The sequence below is a fragment of the Gossypium raimondii genome, chromosome 5 (assembly GCF_025698545.1).
Source record: "Gossypium raimondii isolate GPD5lz chromosome 5, ASM2569854v1, whole genome shotgun sequence".
NCBI lineage: Eukaryota > Viridiplantae > Streptophyta > Magnoliopsida > Malvales > Malvaceae > Gossypium > Gossypium raimondii.
The window spans coordinates 8,392,441-8,415,492 of NC_068569.1; the positions used below are offsets into that span (position 1 = coordinate 8,392,441).

A 23,052-nucleotide genomic window follows, 5' to 3' on the forward strand; every position below is an offset into this window, starting at 1 on the left:
GCATTTACTCAAACACTTTGCGAGCGTTCTTTCTGTTGTTCTTTGTTGTTCTTCTTTTGGCATAAATCGCTTCCGCTCTTCATTTGGTGCCTTGGAGGAGTTCTAAAAGAATCCTCACTTGAGTTAAGGCTGACTTGGGCGAGTTTGGACGAACGGATCGCCTAAGGCTGCACAGATTGCGAGACGAAAGGTCCAGCCCCGTGACACTAGTAGCAGAATTAAATTGGATTAGATATTTTTCTTTTCCACGAGTAATTGGATTAGATTATAAATAAGTTGAAATACGGTAAAAATATCATGAATATTTTTGTATTAAGAGTTGGATTGTATTTTGTCTCATTCTTCTGTTATAAATTTTATCCATTTTTATCGTTCAATGTTGGTGTAGTTGACGGAGTAATTAAATAGTGACACAGCATGCTTGTGATAATATTTTAAAAGAATATAAAAACCTAAAATAAATAATTTTATAATTATTTAAAAACCATATCTAGGATGAACTTAAACAACCATTTGTGAAAATTGAGGTCTAGATTTATTCTTTATCAATCAAAATCATATAAAATTGATGAAAACATTAATGTTGTGATTAATTGTACTTGAATACTCACTTAAAAATTGATACTAATTAAAATTATTCTATTTTTTAGATAGATCAATTTACTTATGAGTTATTATTCAATATCTTGATAGTGTATTTTTTATTTCACAAATAACCTTAAACAATTGTTACGCGTCTTTTTTAAATATTTATTTTTAATATTTTACTATATACTCCTAAAACCCTTGTCAAGTCTAATAACCCAAACAAATATTAATGTTTTAAATATTAAGATTGAGATTTTACGAATTTTTTCCCCGCACCAATACCTTTAAACTTCATTAGAAAAATTAAGAGCAATAGTGTGGTGAAAATTGCAAACTGAAATGCATTGCCCAAACAAGAAAATAGTACAACAAAAAAGTTCCATCTTGCATACATTTTTGCATCCAAAGCTGAAGGCCCAAATTGGAACTCTTAGAAAACATAATTATTGCTTTGACCAAAAAAGAAAACAAATTATTGCCGCATGGAAATAAAATAAAAATAAATTAATAGCCAATAGTCAAAAAAATAATTTAATAAAAACATAAAAAAAACGTTGAAGTGTAGACGGGTGAAGGATCAAAAGTTGGAGACCTCGACCAAAATAGTAAAGTCCAACCTGTAGCGAAGTAAAATCGGGAAAACTAAACAGCAAAAAAGTATATATTTGCTCTCTTAAACTGGTAAAAAAAGAAAAGAAAAGAGAAGAGAAGAACCAGAAAGTGTGCGTGAACATGGCGGTGGAGGAGTTTTTGAAGCAGTGCCAGCAATCGGGTGATGCTGCATACGCTGCCTTCCGATCGCTTCTGGAGAGGCTTGAGGATCCGAAGACGCGCGTCGACTCCCGGGTCTTCCTTTCGGATCTTTATTCCAAGGTCGGATCATCAGATGATTGCTTCAGCAAGTACCATTTCCGGATCCAGGACATTCAGTTGGACCAATATGAAGGTAGGTGTTCAATGCCACTGTGCCTTTGCCCTTAAATTTCATTTTTTATTCCTTAGGAATTATTCCTGCTTTGTTTTCGATTTCAAAGTGTTTAGTTCAAAGAAAGTGGAAGAATACGAAAAGAAAAAATATATTTTTTGGGGATTATTCTTTTTCTTGGTTTTACAAACATGTTTTATTTTTCTCATACTCAAGGTAATATTTTATTTTGGTGCATTAACGATAGATATGCAACTTAACAGTATAATTACTTAAAAAATTAAATATAAATTAAGAGGATGCGATAAGCACTGCTATCAAAAGCCAAAAGAACCCGTACTTTTTGGTTCTAAAATATTTATGCTTTTTCAGTCTTTCTTTTGAATGGTTTTTACTTTATCGTCTATCCAGAGAACCAATCAAGATCGCTTGAATTTTCAGATTAAGAAAACTGATAACTAATTTTGGTTTTTGTCGTTTAATTCGGATCACAATTGCTTCTTCCTGTTTGGTCCTTTACTTTTAGTGTGGCCCTCAGCCTTATCCCTAGACTCTCTTGGTCCACAAGCTGAATTTGATTAGTTTTGGGCTCTTGACTTAGGTAAAATTAGAGGTCAGTTTTTTATATGGGTCATTGGATAAGATTTTTTAGCATAAACTCGATTAAAATATTATATTATAAAATAATATTATATTAATTATATATATTAAATAATATATTTTTATGAATTTGAAATAATTTAAATTAAATTCGAAATGACTTTGAAGTATAATTTATTTTTTAAAATCAACTTAATAAACACATAACTGAAACATAAATAACTTATTTGAATGTTAAGACTTTTAATTACTATTTTGAAAATGATTAAATGGTATGTTTTATGTCGGTGGCAAGTGTCCGAAAACTTGAAAATAAAAAAGAAGCATGATGTAATTATAATAGTGTTTTTAAATGGAGTTATTGTAATAGTGATAAAATTTAATTAATCGGTTGTAAGTTAAATCTCATATCTTTATTTTAATCAAACTGTTGGATTTGACAAATTAATAAACTTGTTGTATTTTTAGTTAATAAGTTTGTTATATTTTTACAATAGTAATCTTTTAAATAAATAATAAAATGCTTTAATAATGATAATCTTATAATAATATTTAAAATAAATTATATATTTTAATTACTATGGGTATACTTATAATTATTTTACAATATACTTTTATCGTTATGCATATTTATTTAATAAACAATAACTTTAAAAGCATTATTTTTAATTAAAAAGTATAATTCATTTTCATGAAATTTAGAATAAAGTATATAACATACACCTGTTCATAATGATTCATGTATTTTGTCATAATAATTTGTATGTAATGTTATAATAATATATTATCATGTAATTTAGGCCAAATTATAGGGTAACTGGGTTTTTTTCCCTGTTCGAATCAGTTCAGGTTTGGTTTAGTTCGGGTTTAGGCTCAATCATTTTGAGCACAAATTGTTTATTAGTTTAGATTGTTAATGTTTTATGAAGTTAAATTCAAGTAAATTAGGTAGAGGTTTTAGATTTGAGTCAAAATTAATAAGTCCCACTATAATAACATAGAAGCATTCTTTGAGATGAAAGCCTCGTTTCAGAAAGATTTTCTGCTAAATCACATGAAATATACTTTGCAAAATACAGATGAGATTGTAATGCTAGCCCACCAAAGGGTTCCTTAACCAGTATAGTGTTTTCAAGCTGTCAATGTCCAATACCAAACACATAATTGTGGCATAATTCTTTTGTCCCTTATATTGGCATATAGCATTGAAGCCAAAGCAATAGATTTTGAATTATTCCAATGTCTATCACAATCTTCAAGATCGATTTGTAGATGCTTGCTTCACGAACCTTAAAGTATCTTCATCTCGCTTCTTTTTTTTCTTTTCCTTTAACTAGAGTATCCCAATTATCCTGTAGGGTCGAAAGTATTGAAGGTAAAGTTCTTTCAACAAGTATACTTCTCCAAATTCGAACTTGTGTTCTCATCCTTTTCTAATTACATATAAATATATGGCCATAGGATGTGTTAATGAGTTTGGATTGCTTGTCCTGAACCATATTCCTTCAACATCTTAACATTTTTCTTTTATCAACATCTTAAATATTGATTTTTATAGTTTGATTGGATCTCTACTGTTTATCTCACGCCAATTTATTTCAAATGAAAGATGGGTGCGAACAAGTGTCCATGCATTGAATCCCATTGTATTAGCAGTTATTTCTCCTCTATCTATTTTCCTTTTTATACAATAGAAGCATTTATAGCCTGTAATATGCTTGTCATACGTCATGAGTTCTGTTGCTTTAACATATTTTGCACTATGCGTAGGCTATCCGGGAAGGAAAAAACTGACAATGATGGTGATTCCGAGCATTTTTGTACCAGAAGACTGGTCATTTACCTTTTATGAAGGACTCAATAGGCATCCAGATTCCATTTTCAAGGACAAGATAGTTGCCGAGCTTGGCTGTGGAAACGGATGGATATCTATAGCCATTGCTGAGAAATGGTTGCCTGAAAAGGTTTTAATTTGTAGTTTTTCTCCCTAGTGGCACAAACATAGAATGTTCCTCATGTTCTATATGCATGGAGAATTAGTTGTTCAATCCTTTCAAGTACCTACCAATATGTGCCTGAATTCATCTTCTGCAGGTCTATGGCCTTGATATAAATCCACGAGCAGTGAAGGTTTCTTGGATAAACTTGTACATGAACGCTTTTGATGAGAAAGGCCAACCAATTTATGACGTAGAAAAGAAAACCTTACTTGATAGGGTGGAGTTTCATGAATCTGACCTGCTATCTTATTGTAGGGAACGTGATATTCAACTTGAACGGATTGTTGGATGCATACCTCAGGTAGTGTGACAGTTGATAACTGGTATAGCTGTGTAGTAAATAATGAAGTTGCATAAAATCCTGATTCCGCAATACTTCTATCGTTTTTTCTCCTTGCAGATTCTTAATCCAAACCCAGAGGCAATGTCAAAACTAATCACTGAAAATGCAAGCGAGGAATTTCTACACGCCTTGAGTAATTATTGTGCACTTCAGGTTGAATGTTTCTTTATTGGTTCCATGTTACACAGTATGTTAGAAAAGTAATAAGGTGCTACAAGCTCACATTTCTGACTATTTACTCTGGCTTAGTTGTATTCATGGATAAGGTTCCTTGGGACAGTTAATTATAACCAAGACACAAACATTGGCTGGTCCTTTTTGAAAGAAATATGTTTTTTATTCCATATTGGACCTTTTTCAAGATCAGCTTGGCTCAACTCTGGACGCCTAGGCACATTATAATTTATTAGGTTGCATAAAAGTTTAGAAACTTTTCTGTAGAGAAACATTTTGGAACTTTGAATTCTCTCTCTTTATTAACTTCATGCAATCTAGTTATCAGTCATATGTATTTTAACTTCTTTCAAGTCTTGGATTCTTCCTTTATATAATATGCTAACGCAACAAGATTGCTGTCAAATTTGTGAATATCATGTGCACATTCATTCTTATAAAAAAAGACAAAGAAATTTAAAAATCCTCTCTCTGAATGCATCAACTTTAATTTCATTCCCATGTAGGGATTTGTTGAGGATCAATTTGGCTTAGGTCTGATTGCCAGAGCAGTTGAGGAAGGAATAGCTGTCATTAAACCCACAGGAATTATGATCTTCAATATGGGAGGCCGTCCGGGACAAGGCGTCTGTAAACGCCTGTTTGAAAGACGTGGTTTCCGTGTTACCAGGCTTTGGCAAACCAAAGTTCTTCAGGCAAGTAAATCCTTTAAAGTTGTAACCATTTCTTCAACCGGGTGTACTCAACTGAAAGATCTTCTTGCAGGCTGGGGACACAGATATTTCAGCTTTAGTAGAAATTGAGAAGAATAGTCCACACCGTTTTGAGTTCTTTATGGGGCTTTCAGGAGATGAGCCTATTTGTGCTCGAACAGCATGGGCCTATGGAAAGGCTGGTGGCCGTATCTCTCATGGATTATCAGTTTACAGTTGTCAACTTCGTCAACCAAACCAGGTGGGCATTTCATAATGATTTTGGCTTGTAGTTAGTGGATATCTTTTCCCTGCTTGGGGAAGAATAAAATGGCTGATCATTCTTTTAAACTGACAGGTCAAAGTAATATTTGAATTTCTTAAAAGTGGCTTCCAAGAGATCAGTAGCTCTTTAGATTTATCTTTTGAAGATGATTTAGTTGCAGATGAGAAGATTCCATTCCTGGCTTATCTTGCCAGTATTTTGAAAGAGAATTCGTACTTCCCATATGAGCTACCAGCTGGATGTAAAAGATTTCGCAATCTAATTGCTGGGTTTATGAAAACGTACCACCATATTCCGCTTACTTCTGATGTAAGAAAACATTCTTGACTTTCCCCCCACCCCCCTCTTTTCCCCTCTCAAATGACGTGATAAATCAGTTTGCCTGCTGCTAAATATTCATTATCTGCTGGAGTTTTGTTTTTCTCTTCTGTAAATCAAGAGCTTGTGAATTTCTGTTGTACCAAGTGATTTTGATGTGAATTGAATAAAGGATGGTTGGTAGAGGAAATAAGGATAGGCTAAGGTATCATTATAAAAATGTCGAAAACTCATGCAATATCTACATGGTTTCAGTTTTTGATATGATATAAGCATAATGATCTAGTAGGCTGATTGCTCCATGTATTTTCATTTTCTTATAGAAGGCACCTTGATTTTTGGAGATAGTTCGACATGCATTCTTCTTGTATTATTATACAATACACTGAATTTGCCTTTTGACTTCTGTTGAGTGTCATTAGGTTTAACTCTTTAAGGTATGGAGGAGAAGAAAGAAAACTCTGTGTTGAATATTTGTTATAAATGAAAAGTGCAACGGCTGTTACGGGAAATTAATTTACATGCCATTTGGTGCTTCAGAGCTAGCCTTTCTACTTTGAAAATAAAGGAATATCAAAATATTTATCTTTCGAATATGTGCTCGTGCATTATACAACTATAATTAAATAAAGCCCATCCTTTTAAGAGATTTTCAATATCCTTAAGTCATATTCTGCTGTATGATATAAGCATAACCTGCAGGTTATGCTTATAATGGTTGATTGGGCATATTGGAAACTAATGTAATATAATTAAATAAAGTCCATCCTTTTAAGAGATTTTCAATATCCTTAAGTCATATTCTGCTGTATGATATAAGCAAACCTTTGCAGGTTATGCTTATAATGGTTGATTGGGCATATTGGAAACTAATGTAATATACCTCTTTCTTCAAGGGTCTCCTTTGTAGTTTCTGGTTTTTGAGCTTAGCTTTATGACCTTGATCAATAAAATGGCATTGAAGGTGACCTTATGGCTTTTCCATTTCATTACTACTTAATACCAATTCTGATTAATGCCTTTTGGGTTTCATCTTCTATTCTTAATGCTGTCCAGTTAGGTGGCTTGAAACTTTTGTAGTAATACTGAGTGTAAGAATTTTTTGGTAACATCTTCTATTTTGATGCTAAGATTTAAATTCCTTGACCATTGCAAGTGATGATACATCATATAGCTGCAGTCTTGTCCTATCTTCATAATTCAAAGTAGTTTGCACCTCGGTACAATGTTTTTGCATTTTAAAGTATTCCACATGCAAATGCTGTTTAGCATATCTGAGTACCTTATCTATTTTCTGCACTTCTGACACTATTTTCAATAATATGCAAGAATGTTGTCATCTTTCCTTCGAGGACTGTGGCAATTGAGAATGCTCTTCGGCTGTTCTCCCCCCGTCTTGCCATTGTTGATGAGCATCTGACCCGAAACTTACCCAGGAAATGGTTAACATCTTTGGCTGTTGAGGTATGTTTTATTTGTGATTTTGCATGTACATCAGTCAAGCTAGTTTTGAGTTACCTGAACTTAGCTGCACTATTCAGACTCTACTTGTTTTCTGTTGATCTGTGCTCAATCTCATGCCACTTAGATCTTGAGTTGATCTTTGTTTGAGCATTTTAATACTCTACACCAAATGAAATTCCAAAAAATTTAATATTATATACGTACAGATAAGATATAGTATTAGTTTCTTTACTGGATTTATTTGAGTTTTGAATTTAAGTTCAAACAGGAGAAGTCCACCTTCAAGCTCCTTGTCTAGGTAGATAATTGAGTTTAATTGAGTTGAGCCAAGTAGCTTGATTATTTTGTTGTGCCAAGCTTGAGTACAAAATGTAGACCTAACAAAATACAAAATGTAGACCTAACAAAACTTGAACTTTAAGCTTTTTAGTTGGGCCAACCTTGAGCTTGTGCTTGTCAGCCATTGACTCACCTTAGCTTCATTAACCTCAATTACCGATGCACTTTAATCTAAGTAAGTCGCTCAAAAGTGGACATTCAATTTGAAATAAGAGGGATTTCTTTTTGTTAGATAATTAGAGGGAATGTTACTGATAGGCAAAAGGAACAAAGGAGAAAAAAGAGGAAATAAGGAGAGAAATAGAAGAATTACGGGAGAAACCAGAAAGAACCAATAGACAGAAGATCCCAATATTGAGTCTTAAATAGTCATCATCCAAAACTTAGTCAAAACTGAAGTAACATGATTATTCATAAACTTGAATCCTAAATTAAATCCTGATTCTTCATCAATGTCATTGCTGAGTTTTATATGTCCATGTTGCAGACTGCAGAAACTGGCTTGTCTGAGGATGTTCTTACCGTCATTGATGCACCGCGCCAGTCAGATTTGATGGTAGAGCTGATAAAAAAGCTGAAGCCACAGGTTGTGGTTACCGGGATAGCTCATTTTGAGTCGGTTACTAGTTCAGCTTTTGTGCAATTATTAGATGCCACCAGAGAAATTGGGTCTCGTCTTTTCTTAGACATATCTGACCACTTTGATTTATCGAGCCTTCCAGTTACCAATGGGGTACTCAAATATCTATCAGGAACTCCTCTGCCCTCACATGCAGCGATCCTTTGTGGCTTGGTAAAAAATCAGGTATATTTTTAAGGCAACTTGGTCAACCTATCAAATGGTGTTTTCTATTTACAAGGGCTAATTCAATGGTCTTCTATTAATTTGACTTTCAGTCTCTTTAATTTCCTTTTAGTTTGTTTATGATTTGACAAATTCTCATATGTTGCTGCACGAACCTTTTCACAGGTCTATTCAGATTTAGAAGTTGCCTTTGTGATATCAGAAGATGAGGCTATCTTAAAAGCCTTGTCAAAAACTGTCGAAGTACTTGAAGGGAATACTTCATTGATTAGCCAATACTACTATGGACATCTGTTTCACGAGCTTCTAGCCTTTCAACTGACAGACAGGCATTCACATTTACAGGTTAGCACATTAACTCTCAAGTATATAGAATAGAAATCACCATTCTTCCATTGGCAACACTTACTTTACCAGTGAAATTATAGATCCATTTCATATTGACATAAAAAACAACTAGGAGTCGTTTTTCTCTTGATAATAAGTAAAGGCTATAAGGTTTTGGAGGAGATGAAGAAGAGAGTTGTGTTTTATTCATTGATGATTGGCTGAATTTATACGAGAATGAAACTGAACATGATAATAACTATTATTCAAATAACAAACCACAACTGAAATGCTAACGAATAGAAAGACAAACTGACTAGGTGTGGAAGATTCTAAAGTATCACTAATACGCCCCCTTTAAGTTTGGGATTGTGGAAAAACATCTAACTTGGGAAGTTGATGAACTAAGGCAGGTTTGAGTAAGGCCTTCGTGAGTGTGTCAGCCAGTTGATCGGCTACATGAATGTGGTTGACCTCAAAAGTTTTGCGCTCAACATGGTCCTAAACACTGTGAAAATTGATTTTCATGTGCTTCATCCTGCTATGCAAAACAAAATGTCAACATTAATATGTGGTTTTAAGATCGTCATAGAAAATTTAAGGAGTACAAGAGAGATGAGCCTGGAGTTCTTGCAAAAGGAGCAACACCCAAAGTGTTTTAGCAGCGGTGACAATGACCAGCTTTAGTTGAGGATCTGGCTATAGTTGGCTGTTTTTTTATGACCAGCTAATGGGAGTATGTCTGAAGAAGAGAATGTAGCCATAATATGCGGTGTTTTTCAAGTATTTGAGGACTTGTTTGACCGATTTTATCATCTATTCTAAAACTAATTACAAAAATCTAGTGAAGCAAATCCAAAATATAACAGAATGAAAAATTCAAAATCTAACCATCACAGTATAACACCAGTTGATCTATGTTTTCTTAGAGGTGCACTTGTCCAATGTTAAATATTTCCTCTTCTTCTAGATATCATTCAAGTTCCTATCATGTTGTTGGTTATATGTATATATAGGCCCTGTTTGGCAATTGGCTTATAGTTGATTGCTGATTGCAGGGGTGGGTTTGACCAACTGATTCTATTAACTGTTTATTTAAAAGTGTAGTAAAACTTAGTTGATAGTTGAAAGTTGATATGTATAGGACAAATAAGGGCATGACATATTTTATTGTTAAGTATTTATTTATAAATTAATTAGTGAATATTTTTGAAAATTTAAATAAATAAATTTCTTAAGTTCCTTATTTGCAAATTTCTTAAGTTGCATAAGAAATCATCTTACACAAGTACATAAATTAATTAAGACAATAGAGGCTACTGATATCTTGGCAGTAATTTTTGAGAGTTTTTTGTTTTGAAATTTTTAACTCAACAAGTTCTTGCAAATTTCATTCACCAAACACTACAATTAGAGGGTTTGACTACCAATCCTCCATTTATATCCAAATCAACTAAAAAATACCCAAAACTCTGTTAAACAAACACACTCGTAATAAAATTTTACCATGCCTAGTTATTTGTGAATCTAAGATTTCTTCCCATATGAGGAGCTTTTTTCTACTTTCTTACAGAGATCTGAAAAGTCCAAATCAGTTGAGGTGATCGGTTTCTCTACTTCAGCAATCTCAGTCCTTAATAATGCTGAATTGTCCATTTCTGGTGACGAGAACTCTCTTATACATATGGATGTCGATCAATGGTTCTTGCCAACGCCTTCTCCAGTTAAGGCTGCTATCTTTGAAAGTTTTGCACGACAAAATATGGGGGAGTTTGAAATTGATGTCACTCACAGTATACAGCAATTTGTTAGGAGCAACTATGGGTTCCCAATTGATAGCAACACAGCTTTTATATATTCAGACTGCTTGCAAGCTCTTTTTAGTAAACTGGTCCTTTGCTGCGTTCATGAAGGTGGAACTCTGTGCTTTCCAGCTGGTTCAAATGGTAATCATGTTTCTGCTGCCAAATTTTTGAAAGCGAACATTGTAAGCATCCCTACAAATTCTGAAGAAGGATTTAAGCTGACAGAGAAAACACTCAACAAAACACTGGAGACTGTGAAAAACCCATGGGTATATATCTCTGGTCCAACAATCAACCCAACCGGTTTGATTTATAGCAACAAAGAGATGGAGAACATTTTAACTGCATGTGCAAAATTCGGGGCAAGAGTGGTAATAGATACTTCATTCTCAGGACTGGAATTTGACTTTGATGGTTGGGGTGGATGGAATTTGGAGGGATTTCTGCCGAAACTATCTTCCTCTGGCAACCCTGCTTTCTGTGTTTCTTTACTTGGAGGACTGTCTCTGAAACTGCTTAGTGGAGCAGTCGAATTTGGGTTTGTGGCTCTAAACCAACCATTTTTAATTGACACATTTCATAGCTATCCAGGCTTAAGCAAACCTCATAGCACAGAGAAATATGCAATCAAGAAGTTGCTGGCTCTGAGAGAGCAGAAAGGAGGCATGTTGGATATTGTCAAGGAACAAATTAGAAATTTGGAAGTCAGAACTAAGCGTTTGAAAGAGGTAACATCTTCTTCCCCTTCCATCCTGATGCGTTCACTCATACTGTCTACTACATTTAACTTGGCATCTCTTATCAAGGCGTGAAAGATATATTATTTTGCTTTATTGAAGTGTAAAACTATATCTAAAGCAGCATTGATTGATATCTTATCCCAATGCAATTTTAGAAAAAACAGGAACTTGATCTCTATCAATTACTAAACTGTGTTTTGACAGCAATTACACTCAGCTTCTTCCAAATCAAGTTATTCCATGCCTGGCATAGTCTTATTTATTGTCCTTGAAGGGATTGTTTTGAATATTTCAAAGCGGCAACTTTTTCCTCAAACTTCGCAGTTAATTTTTCCTTGTTTTTATTCTTCTAACAGGCCCTTGAAAAATGTGGATGGCATGTGCTTCAACCCTGTGCTGGTGTTTCAATGATGGCAAAGCCCCCTTTCCTCGACAAGACTGTGAAGCTGAGCCATTCACTTAAAGACACTAATAGTGGTGAAAAGGATGCTGCCTATGAAGTTATGCTCAATGATGCAACCATCAGGGAAGCCATTGCCAAGACCACAGGCTTGTGCATCAACAGTGGCTCATGGACTGGAATTCCTGGCTACTGCCGCTTCACTGTTGCCTTGGAAGAGAGTGAATTTGAGCTAGCATTGGCTTGCTTAGACAAATTTAAAAGCATAATTGGTAACTGAATTTTGATATCATTACCTACCTTCTAGTTCATCACTTTCACAACAAAGCCATAATGGAAAAAAACCCATTCCTTACCATAGGAACATTCTTCATAAAGCTGTAGTTACAGCAAGCTGTTAAAAAGACGGGTGTTTAAAGAAAGTTGTGCCTCCTAGAAGTTGATTCTTATTTGCTCTGGCTATTGCTTTATAGCCATAATGAAAAAAATCATTCCTTACCATGGAAACATTCTTCATAAAGCTGTAGTTACAGCAAACTGTTAAAAGACAGGTGTTCAAAGAAAGTTGTTGTTTCCACAAGTTGATTCTTATTAGCTTTGGCTACTGCTTTATAAAAGCTATGGTTTCTTATTTCTTCCTTTCCATGTGAACAATTTCCAAGCATACAATAATCAAATCATTTTCTTTTTGTTTCAGTTCATTCGATCACTACTTCTTTACATTCTTTTTCCTTGTCTTTTGCACAGATCATGCACGATGGCATTGATGATGTCCCTTTTTACTTTAATATGCAAAAATTTGATAGTTAAAAAACATCTGAAGTCTGATTAACGAAATAAAGTACAAGAAAAGGGCAGGAGCCTTTTGCAACTGCCAAGCTTGCAGAATTCCAGGTGACGAAGTTGAAGAATTTGGTACTTCATTTTTTGCTGCAACAAGGTACCAACTAGACAGGGCCTAGTTCTAGTTATAATACACCATATATCTGGAACCATTGTGAGATAGGCAACCTAAGGTAAGCTGGCACAGTGTGGTTATCTCTTGGATGGCTACTTTGGACAGATTACCAACTAAAAGCAAAGTGCGTTATAGAATATTCAGTGAACGCCTGTTTTGCAGCGAGGAGACCAGAGATTTTTTTTTTTTGGGGTGTAGAAGCTCAAAGCTCATATGAGGGAAATCCTTTCAGTATGCAATTTTAATATAAATGTAAAAAGTATATAAAAATTATATTTTAAAAAGTAAAAAATGTAAAAAAAAGTTAAATCTAAAAAGTAAAATTATAAAATATTTAAAATTATAAAAATTTAAAAGAAATAAAGAAAATATGAATAAAATTTTGATTTTTTCATTTAACATATCTAACAAATTTATAAATTTATTGTGCTATTAATGAAAATTTCAATTTTAAAAATAAAGATATCTATAATATTATTTGATTCCTTGATTGAGTTAATTGAATAACAAGTATTTCACGAAATGATTTTTTTTGCAAAGATAATATTATCACGATAATATTTGAACATGGTAACTTTTAAAATAATTTTCTTAATGAATATATATTTTAAAGATAAATAAATATTTTCTTTTGGCAGGAGAATAAAAAATAACATTTCACAGCGTTTTCATAAGGGGGAAAGAGAACACATTCCAGCGTTCGCTTGAAGACCATGTTGATTAATCGTGTGTTATTATTTCATTCTTATAAAAAGGGTCTAGATTAAAGGAGAAGAGGAAAAAAAAACACAGGAAAAAAGAGAGGAAAATGGAGGAGTTTGAGAAACCACAAGTTTCCATGGAAGAAGACACTGAAATGGAGGAGAGCGATGCTGTTGAAAACCCTAAAGCCAGTCAGAAATCCAGCAGCGATTCGGAGTCAAGCGATTCAGAAGAGGAAGCAGATCAGAATGAACAGCTCTTAGCCCTAGAATACGAGCTCTCCACCAATCCTTCCAACTACGATGCACATGTTCAGGTAAACAGTATTCCTCCTTCTCCTTAGTGAAAGTAAACGTAAACGTATTTTCCTACTACTACTAATGCTACTATTTCCTGTTATTTGATTTGATTTCACAGTACATAAAGCTTTTGAGGAGAAGTGCTGAAATAGAGAAACTAAGAGAAGCAAGGGAAAACATGAATACGTTGTTTCCATTGAGTCCTGAAATGTGGATGGAATGGGCCAAAGACGAAGCTTCTCTTTCTAATGAGTCCAATTTCGAGTCAGTCGAGAAGCTTTACGAGAGAGGCATCTCTGAGTATCTGTCTATCCCCCTTTGGTGTGAGTACCTAAATTATGTGCAAGAACATGATCCAAAAGTGCGTGATTGTTTAGCTGATGGAATTTCAAAGGCAAGAAATCTGTTTGAGCGAGCTGTTACTGCCGCTGCTCTTCATGTTTCTCAAGGATCTCAAATATGGGATGCATATATCCAATACGAGCAAGCTATTTTACTAACTATTGACCAATCTGACATCCAGGTCTCAGCATGATACCTTTTTCTTTACACTCAAATACAGTTTCTCATAAAGAATTTGTTTTTGAGTTGGACTGCTAATCATCCGTTCCTTGTTCAGGCTAAAGAGAAACAGGTCCAGCGCATACGGAGTATATTCCATCGATACTTGTCTATTCCCCTTGCTAGCTTGAAGTCTACTCTTCTAGCCTACAAGGCATGGGAGGTGGAGCAAGGAAATTCCCTTGATGCTGAACCTGGCGATGTTTTAGGGATTTCTTCCCATGTTGCTTCGGGTTACCAGAAGGCAGAGGAGATGTACAATGCTCGTGCACATCATGAAGAACAGATTACTAGACAGGATATATCTGAGTCTGAAAGGTTTCAGCATTACATGGTATACATATCATACTCTAAAATCTCTTTCGTGTGGAAATTCTTTTATTTAATTCTGACTTTGAAGTCAAATTTGGTTTCTTCATGTATTCTTTAAGGCACTGTCTCTTGTTTCTTATGAGACTGAAATATTGTTCTTGCCTCTTTACGCTATTGAAGTGTTGGCTTTAGCATCATTCCGCCTGGTTAAATTGATTAATAATTCATTTGTTGCAGAGCTACTTGGATTTTGAAAAATCTTTTGGTGATCCAGCCCGAGTTCAAATTCTGTATGAACGTGCCATAACTGACTTTCCTGTATCAAATGATCTCTGGCTTCACTATACTCACTATCTTGATAAAACCTTGAAGGTTCTTGGTTTTACTTTCTCTTATTCAATTAACCATTAAAGTTCTTTCTTTTACTTGTTATAACTTCTAATTGGGTTTGCCATACTAGAAATTATTCTTGCTTTTCCTTTTAGGTGGGAAATGTTGTGAAGGATGTTTATTCCAGGGCTACAAGAAACTGTCCCTGGGTTGGAGAACTTTGGGTTCGCTATTTGCTGTGTCTGGAGCGTGGCCTTGCTTTTGAGAAAGAGATATCTGCTGTATGTTGTGTTTTTCAGAGATTAGTAACTCTTGTCTCTGTCTGGACTACATTATAATGTATCAAATAGTTGTTCAAAGTCTGATCTTCAGTCATCATTGTAGGATAACATATAGCTTCTGCATATAATACCTGAATTTTGGCTTGGAGCTCTAGGAAGTTCTTAAACATCAGTTGACCAGGGAAAAAATGCGTATATATATTTTGTTTCTGCTAATCAAGCATTGCACTAAGGTTTACTATGAGCTCAAAAGAACAACATAAAAATGTGGAGAAAATTTATCCAGGCCTATAGAAACATCGGTTCAATTTCAAAATCCCCTATGCCACCTTTTGAACATGCTTTGGTCTCATTGTTTCCATCATGTTGTAATATGATCTTATTTCCACATCAAAATAAACTGAATGCTATCACATTTTCAGGGTAGATTTAGAGCAGTTCAATTTTGGTAGTTTGCTTTGGAACTATTAGAAGTTCTATAATCGCCTATTATAGTTTCAAGATTTTTGAAAAGGAAATTTCCTTGACATGTTTGTAATGAGTAATGTGTAAAATACTTTTATTGTTTTATGATTCTATTTAAGGTCATTTAATTGATTTTTTCTTTAAATTTATTTCAGGCCTTTGAGAAGTCCCTTAAATGCACATTTTCAACCCTTGAGGAGGTATGGATTTTTTTTTTTAAATTGTATCTATTTTAGACTTCATTTGATACTGTTCATGTGTTGAATATTTTTAACCTCTTTTGTTTGTTCTAGTACCTCGATTTGTTCCTCACCCGAGTAGATGGCTTGAGACGTAGAATTTCATCAGCTAGTGGAGATGGTGTGTTGAACTATTCAATGATTAGGGAATCTTTTCAGGTTTGAATGCATACTTTTTCATCTCCATATTTAAAATAACTTTCATAGTTAAGCAAGTGTGATTGAAGGTTATCAAGCACATTGAAGTATAGTCCTTGTTTTGAGTCATTTTAATTGTATGTAAAAGCATTTTGGAATTCATGGTCTTCTTTATGTATGGGCTAGCAATATGTCCCTTTTTTATGTTTGAGTTTGACACTGTAGTCTCTCTTCCAGCAAGCAGCAGATTACTTATCACCACACATGAAGAACACTGATGGTTTACTGCATTTGCATGCCTATTGGGCCCGTTTAGAGCTGAAATTGGGCAACGATTTAATTGCAGCTCGTGGTGTTTGGGAGAGCTTGCTTAAAACTTGGTTTGACTTTTCAAAGCTTGCATGCATTATTGTATTGTTATTTTAAATACCTGATGTTTCAGAGGTTTCACGAATGTATCCATCTGTGCAGTGGTTCAATGTTGGAAGCATGGAAAAGTTATATAGCAATGGAAATTGAATTAGATCATATAAATGAAGCCAGGGCCATATATAAGAGATGCTACAGCAAAAGATTTAGTGGAACGGGTTCAGAGGTACATTTTCCATGTTTAATGTAAATATAATTTGTATGACTTGATTATGTTCAAATGTTTGCTCAGTCTTCAGTTCAGTGGGTTGTTAAAATAATAAATTGATGTATTTTCTATCTGTATGGCAAATATTTATGTTTCCTTTTTGGCTTTTTTCCCTTCTTTTTACTTTTCTTACTGTTGACTACAAGGCAGAATGTGAGAATATAAGAAACATGAATTTGGAACAGCATTGAAGTTTAGATCATATATAGTTTTTCCTACTTATTGATTAGTTTAACTTGTTTACTTTTGGGAAAAGGTTTTAAGGTGCTCACAGTAACGTGGTAACTTAGAACATCTCTGGGGAATGATGCCTATTTAAGTTTTTTCCCTGGGGCTAGAAAATTAAGAGGTTTTAGGGTTCATGGAGATTAAATCTTCAAAGGGCCAGAATTAAAGGGAAAGGTCAATGGAAGTTTTGTGCAGCAGGTGAATTAGAAGAAAGAACTTTTTTTTTTTAATTCATGTGCTTATGCTTTGAACAGTTACTGAGAACATTGTAGAAAGAGAGGGGAAAGGTGAAGGACGAAATGTGCTTCTGGCCTTCATTCTTAATAATGAGTATCCGCATTTCTTATAATTTCATTGATAAATTCTTAATAAAATATAAAGGCTCTTCCTAGACCTCTAGTAGTATGATTTTTAGTTGGCAACTTTCTAGAGTGATTTCTGGAAGAATACAAGCTAGATATTATGCCCAGGTTACAGGATGTATAAAATTATTTCCAGTTTGCATAAAATGGCCAGAAACTATGAACTGAAGTCCTAAATTGCCAGTATTGAAAATCCATATATGAAAAGTAATTTTCTTCTTCATTTGTTGTATCACTTTTAATCATAAACTATAATGGACTATATATATCACTGTTTACTTCTATGCCCAATATGAAGTTGCACCCTAGGAGCCCACAGTAGTTTTATCTATTTGAATGTATAGCAGAATGTGTCAATGCTCATGGAAACCAGAAAACACTACGAATCAGATGTAACGGATGACAGCAGATATCATTCCCTTTTTTCCTTTTCTATCATATGGAAGTCAAAATTTTCTCAATTTTAACATTGAGTGTTCTATCTCTAGTTGATGGTATGATGTGGAACTGATACTATACTAGACTTGTTTATGCATGCGCATCTGTATATGCCTTACTGTGCATGTGAGCTTCTATATGTGCATGTGTGTGTACGGGTACAAATGTTATGAGATAGAGCTATAATTTATTTTATGGCCATAGATCTAATATTCTTCTGTGATATGGTCATTTTTTTAAGTTTTACTCTTCTTGTCGCTGCCGTCTTTTTTAAGATTAATTGATTTTTTTTCTCTCAACTGATATAGCCAACAACCTGTCTTGGTCCTTTTTTCATAATTTTATAGTTAGTTACTACAGTGACTATGATAACTTAGAATGGTTTACTTATATTTTTAAGATGAATAATAATATCTTTTGGGATTGTAATTTGTGTTGGCTCTTTTATGCCGTACTCCAGAATTTTCTTCTACTGCATTATAAATATCCTTTAAATTAGATGATATATTCCTGCCTAAAAAACAGAATCATTCAGGACATCTGCCATTCTTGGTTGCGCTTTGAGAGGGAATTTGGAACACTGGAAGACCTCAACCATGCTGTGCAAAAGGTACTGAATTTTACTTTTTTTTTCCAGTTCTGCTGCTCATGTTGTTTTGCTTCAGATAATTAACACATTTCCTTTTACAAGTATGGAACTCCACTTCCTTGTAGATGGGTTTAAATTCAATTCAATAAATAATTATATACTAAGTAGGAAAATACATTCTGGAAGTTGTAAGGAATTTAAGAATTTTATATTTTGGCTAGCTATCTTTTTTATTAACATCAAAGTTTCTTAGGAAGGGTAGGCAGTTTAGTCAACAAAGAAGCAAGTGTTGTATTACTTCATCTTCGAAAAAAGAATAAGTACTGTGGAGTAAAAATTGAAATCTTAAATCACCTGCTTTCTCCATCAACTGCCCTACCTGCACCACTTCGTTAGGTGATTATTCTGTCTACTTTCTAAGTCCATTATCCTGATTAATCCACGTGTATAACATTTTTTTATTGCATTCGCTACTCATTGGCTAGGTGGAGATTTGCCATTAGGTGTGAAAAGGATGATAGGTCTGATCTAATTTTATTATGCTACCTTTAGTAGTAACATGCTGCAAATCTTGGTTCCATTAAAAATTCTCTACTATTTAGTCTTGAACAACAGTATTTTATTTACTTACTGAGTTTCAGGGTGAAGTTTGAGAACATATTTTATCCCTATTAAACAAAGGTGTACTGTGCCTTTTAGGTATTTTCTTATTTAGTGAAAAGTTACTAGACTGGATTCTGTGTTTTCAGTACTTTCTTTCCCTTATTAATGTGATGCCATTAACTATTTATGTTTCCTTGATAGTTGTTGGTCACAGATAGTCAGTTTGTAAGTGACTTATGCTTGTGAAGCTTAATGATTTGTTGATCCAAATCTAAGTATTAAAGTACCCTTTCTGCTGCCCTTGGGAAACTACCTTTCATGAGTCTGAAACATCATTTTAGTACATTTTTTAACATCCTCTTGTACTTGCTGTATGCTTAGAAAATTCACAATATTGTAATGTCTGGTTATGTTAAAAACAAAGTGTCATCTGGTTGATGAATAGCCCTGTCTGCCTTTATCAAAGTCAGAATTACTCTTGTTTTCCATACCATCTCTCAGGTTACTCCTCGTCTTGAGGAGCTGCAATTATTTAGGTTACAACAGGAATCTAAATCTTTCACTGGAGCAATAGATCAAAGAGAGCAGACCCTTAAGAACACATCTCGTGAGAGGAGGAAACCAGGTTCAAGTGCAATTGATGAGCAGCCTCCAGCTAAGTGGCAAAAATATACTTCTCAAAATAAGAAATTGCACAAGAGAGAGAACACACAAGGGCTGAACTTAGCTGAAGCAAATGATGGGGAAGAGAAAGAAGGCAAGGTTGAGAAAAAGGTAAATGAGAAGCAGATGAAAGACACTAAGAATACTACATCAAGATTATATAAAGATCAGTGCACTGCATTTGTATCAAATCTTAACATTACGGTAAGTAGGACCCTTAATTTGCTGCTCTTCTACTTTTTATTCAAATAAATGGATAGACTTGCTCTTTTCTGATATTGTTTACTGTTGGATGTATGGATGACAAGTTTATGTTTTTGGGAGCAGGCAAAAGACGAAGATCTCCATCAATTCTTCAGTGATGTTGGTGGGGTCACCGCAATTCGAATTCTGCATGACAAGTTCACTGGAAAATCAAGGGTCTCTCCCCCCCCCCCTTGAGAATGTGTACTTGCACACACATGCACATGCTTTGTTTTTTTGTTTTTGTACTGCACATGTTACAAAAGACATGGGAAACTAGCTGCATACGTTGCTTACTAGAAGTCAGTCTGGTGCTTAGGCTGAATTTCTATATCACAATCTTTCTTGAGTAGTATAAATTATGTCCTGTACAGTTTAAGGTCCTTTATGAGTGAGTTTTACTGTCTCCGTTGGTAGACTAGTCTATGGCACACCCATTTTGTGGTGACATGAAACAATTAACAAAAATATTGTTAGATAAATGTTTAAAAGAACATGAGAACCAAAGTTATTTGAAAACATAAATTACTTGTTAAAGAAAGAAAATGTGTAATAGAGAAAAGTAGGAATGCAACTGTCGTACAGTGTTGAAATAGAGAAAAATAGTAAAGTTGTAAGTTTAAGAGAAGAGTAGATTTGAACCATATTTTCTAAGAAAGTGAAAGACTATTATATCCTAAACAACTTGTGTTTTATTAACTGGTGGTTTTTTTTTTTTGCCTTTTTTTCAACTGAGTTGGTGTTACTGGCCTAGTTAAAGCAACTTGGTCAGGGGTTTTATTTAGTATAGCGATAACTTTCCCTAGGAGGAATATTGTGTTTAAACAATCTCAGGCTTTCGTAGTATTTTGCATGCATCATTCTATGATAAAGAATGTCATTTCCTACTGTTTGTGTTTAGTTCTTGCATTCACAGCTGATATGCTCCACCGAGCTGTCTCAAGCATTCAGCAATATTAATTAAAGTCTAATGGTTTATTGTGGGATGATTAATAGACTATGATTCTCTATGAATATTATCAGTTATATGTCTATGGTGGTACTTTCATAGTCTAGAAAATTAAAATTTTTCAATGTTTTAATCTTTTTCGATGTGTTTTACATAGTTTTAGAGCTAATTTTCAGTCGTATGCTCATGTAGTGATGCTCTATACCTTTTATTGAATTTTGAAGGGACTGGCATATGTGGATTTTAAGGATGATGAACACCTTGCTGCAGCTGTAGCGAAGAATAAGCAAATGTTTCTTGGAAAGAAGTTGAGTGTTGCACGGTCAAATCCAAAGCAGGGCAAGAGAGAATCCCTTGCTCATACTGCACCTGGTGGTAAGCTGAAGGGATATAATTTTACTCTCTCCTTTCTCTCCTTAGACTTTTATTTCCATTTGCACATACATCTCAAGCTATTGGTACAGATGCTTAATTTATTAAATGCATCGCAAACCTTTTCAATGTGCAATGTGTTGTTTGCATGAATATTTGAATTCAAAATTGATAATATTCATTCCTGAAGGCTAGTATGCCTGCAAAACATTGGAAATAAAATTCCTGCTAAACAAAATTGGCTGAGTGAAAATATTTTTTGCCTGAGGTTTGATAATTCCTGTCCTCTAATTTTGTCATATTAGAAAAGCCTCCTAGAAGTGCATAAAATGCCAGTTGACCATAAGCCTAACAGTTGTTAAGGTAATTTGATATCTTTCTGGAAGGGCTTATCTTGGTATTTTAATTTATGAGAAACTTGAGAGGGCTTATCTTGGTAACGTGATATCTTTCTGCAAGGGCTTATCTTGGTAAAAATCATAGAATAGATATCTGAAGTTATGTTTCTATTTTCTTTTTGAAACTTACCTTTAGATCTCCATCCCTTAAAAAAATAGAAAATCCCTTAAGTGGCTTGGGGTGGAGATCTAAAGGTATGTTTCTTCTTCTTCTTTTTAATTCTTTTGTGGCCCCATTGTTAAAATTTTCTTGCCATATCTAATTGACAACCCTTTCAAAGTATTCAAAAATGAAGATTTTCACTTGTGCAGTTAGGGCTAGTTCTTCCATCTTTAAAAGTTTAGAGCTTAATTTGAGTCTTCCTACATTTTAAGGGTATATATGTTCAAACCATGTACTTTAATCAGACTGTTGTGGAAAAGTATGTCCGACCTCTTTTGTATATGCTGGTTCTTTCTTGTATTATGCTGTAGTATCAAGTCCAATGCCTTGAATTAAGGCATATGGTGCATTTTTAGCGAGGTGTTTTCTTTTTATTTGTATCACATTTACATTTATTTCTGTTCCTTCATCTAGATCTTAAATTACTGTGTCTGAGACGTATTCAGACATAAAAGTATGGGCTATGGTTCTCCAAATATATGTAAAAACTCAGCAGAGCTTAATCATACCTGTATCTGACACTAACCCTCCAGTCTGGATAACGTATGTCACCCTTCGCTTTTGTTTAATCCTAGTTTTACAGTAATAAAAGTTTGCTTCTTTTGTGTGTGGTTTGCTGTATCCCCCTTAGCTTGCTTGGTTAGTCTCAGATTCTAATGTTTTCTAAGCTGAAATTGCAGAAGAAGCTAGTAATCAAAGTGGAGGCCACGGGAGATCTGTATCTAAAGAATCTGGTGAAGATTCAAAGGGATCTAGAGGTCGTAAGCGCATTGAGAACATCCAGCTCAAAGGGAAGAACACATTTGCAGTGCCAAGAAATGTTAAACCACTTGGATGGACTAACAAACCTGGAACCCGGGAAGAGGAAGATGAGAAGCCAAAATCAAATGATGAGTTCAGAAAAATGTTTATGAAAACCTGAGGTTCACTCTCAAGTTTCTGGTTAAGATCAATGCTCAGAATGAATGTTATCCTAGTACAAATTTTACTAGCAACACACCAATTTTTGTGATAAATTAGTTGTGGGCTTTTAGTAACCTATTAGGTCAAGGCTGCTAGACCTTTTTTTTTCCTTTTTTGGATCATAGCTAGACTGGCATATAAATTGCTAGAATTAAATTTGGTTCTCAAGGTTATCGATGTCTTTAAGGCTCAGCCCACCCTTAGTAACGGCTATACATAGGTCTTTTCCTTTATGTTTACACATTTTGTTGAAGATCGTCTACTGTCTTGGAAACATTTTGCAGCTGGGTTTAGGGTGGGCTTTTAAAATAGGTTTTTCATCGACTTCAATGACACAAACAAATTAAACTACT

The 23,052-nt window shown here is 34.3% G+C and overlaps 2 protein-coding genes across 2 annotated transcripts; both read left to right on the top strand.

The window, feature by feature from the left end:
• The first annotated feature begins 1,087 nt into the window (after positions 1–1,087).
• On the top strand, positions 1,088–12,507 carry LOC105768013 (methionine S-methyltransferase). The gene is made up of 12 exons (XM_012587699.2): positions 1,088–1,534; positions 3,884–4,077; positions 4,208–4,414; positions 4,514–4,609; positions 5,137–5,325; positions 5,396–5,584; positions 5,681–5,917; positions 7,256–7,390; positions 8,217–8,534; positions 8,700–8,879; positions 10,435–11,394; positions 11,763–12,507. The coding sequence occupies exons 1-12, from the start codon at positions 1,321–1,323 to the stop codon at positions 12,084–12,086; spliced, it is 3,243 nt and encodes a 1,080-aa protein (XP_012443153.1). The 5' UTR covers positions 1,088–1,320; the 3' UTR covers positions 12,087–12,507.
• Positions 12,508–13,412: 905 nt separating this feature from the next.
• LOC105768014 (uncharacterized) lies at positions 13,413–23,050 on the top strand. The gene is made up of 14 exons (XM_012587700.2): positions 13,413–13,782; positions 13,884–14,288; positions 14,385–14,660; positions 14,876–15,010; positions 15,124–15,249; positions 15,870–15,914; positions 16,008–16,112; positions 16,329–16,471; positions 16,563–16,686; positions 18,292–18,366; positions 19,450–19,815; positions 19,939–20,031; positions 21,028–21,178; positions 22,417–23,050. Exons 1-14 carry the CDS (start codon positions 13,573–13,575, stop codon positions 22,656–22,658), a joined length of 2,496 nt encoding a protein of 831 aa, XP_012443154.1. The 5' UTR covers positions 13,413–13,572; the 3' UTR covers positions 22,659–23,050.
• Positions 23,051–23,052: the final 2 nt, after the last annotated feature.

What these genes read in the sequence shown, in the direction of transcription:
- LOC105768013 (XM_012587699.2), top strand. Translation starts at nt 1,321, where the DNA reads ATGGCGGTGGAGGAGTTTTTGAAGCAGTGCCAGCAATCGGGTGATGCT. An exon ending in TCAGTTGGACCAATATGAAG is followed by an intron (nt 1,535 to 3,883) that starts GTAGGTGTTCAA and finishes CACTATGCGTAG; the next exon opens with GCTATCCGGGAAGGAAAAAA. An exon ending in AACTTCGTCAACCAAACCAG is followed by an intron (nt 5,585 to 5,680) that starts GTGGGCATTTCA and finishes TTAAACTGACAG; the next exon opens with GTCAAAGTAATATTTGAATT.
- LOC105768014 (XM_012587700.2), top strand. Translation starts at nt 13,573, where the DNA reads ATGGAGGAGTTTGAGAAACCACAAGTTTCCATGGAAGAAGACACTGAA. An exon ending in TCAACCATGCTGTGCAAAAG is followed by an intron (nt 18,367 to 19,449) that starts GTACTGAATTTT and finishes ACCATCTCTCAG; the next exon opens with GTTACTCCTCGTCTTGAGGA. An exon ending in TGCTCATACTGCACCTGGTG is followed by an intron (nt 21,179 to 22,416) that starts GTAAGCTGAAGG and finishes CTGAAATTGCAG; the next exon opens with AAGAAGCTAGTAATCAAAGT.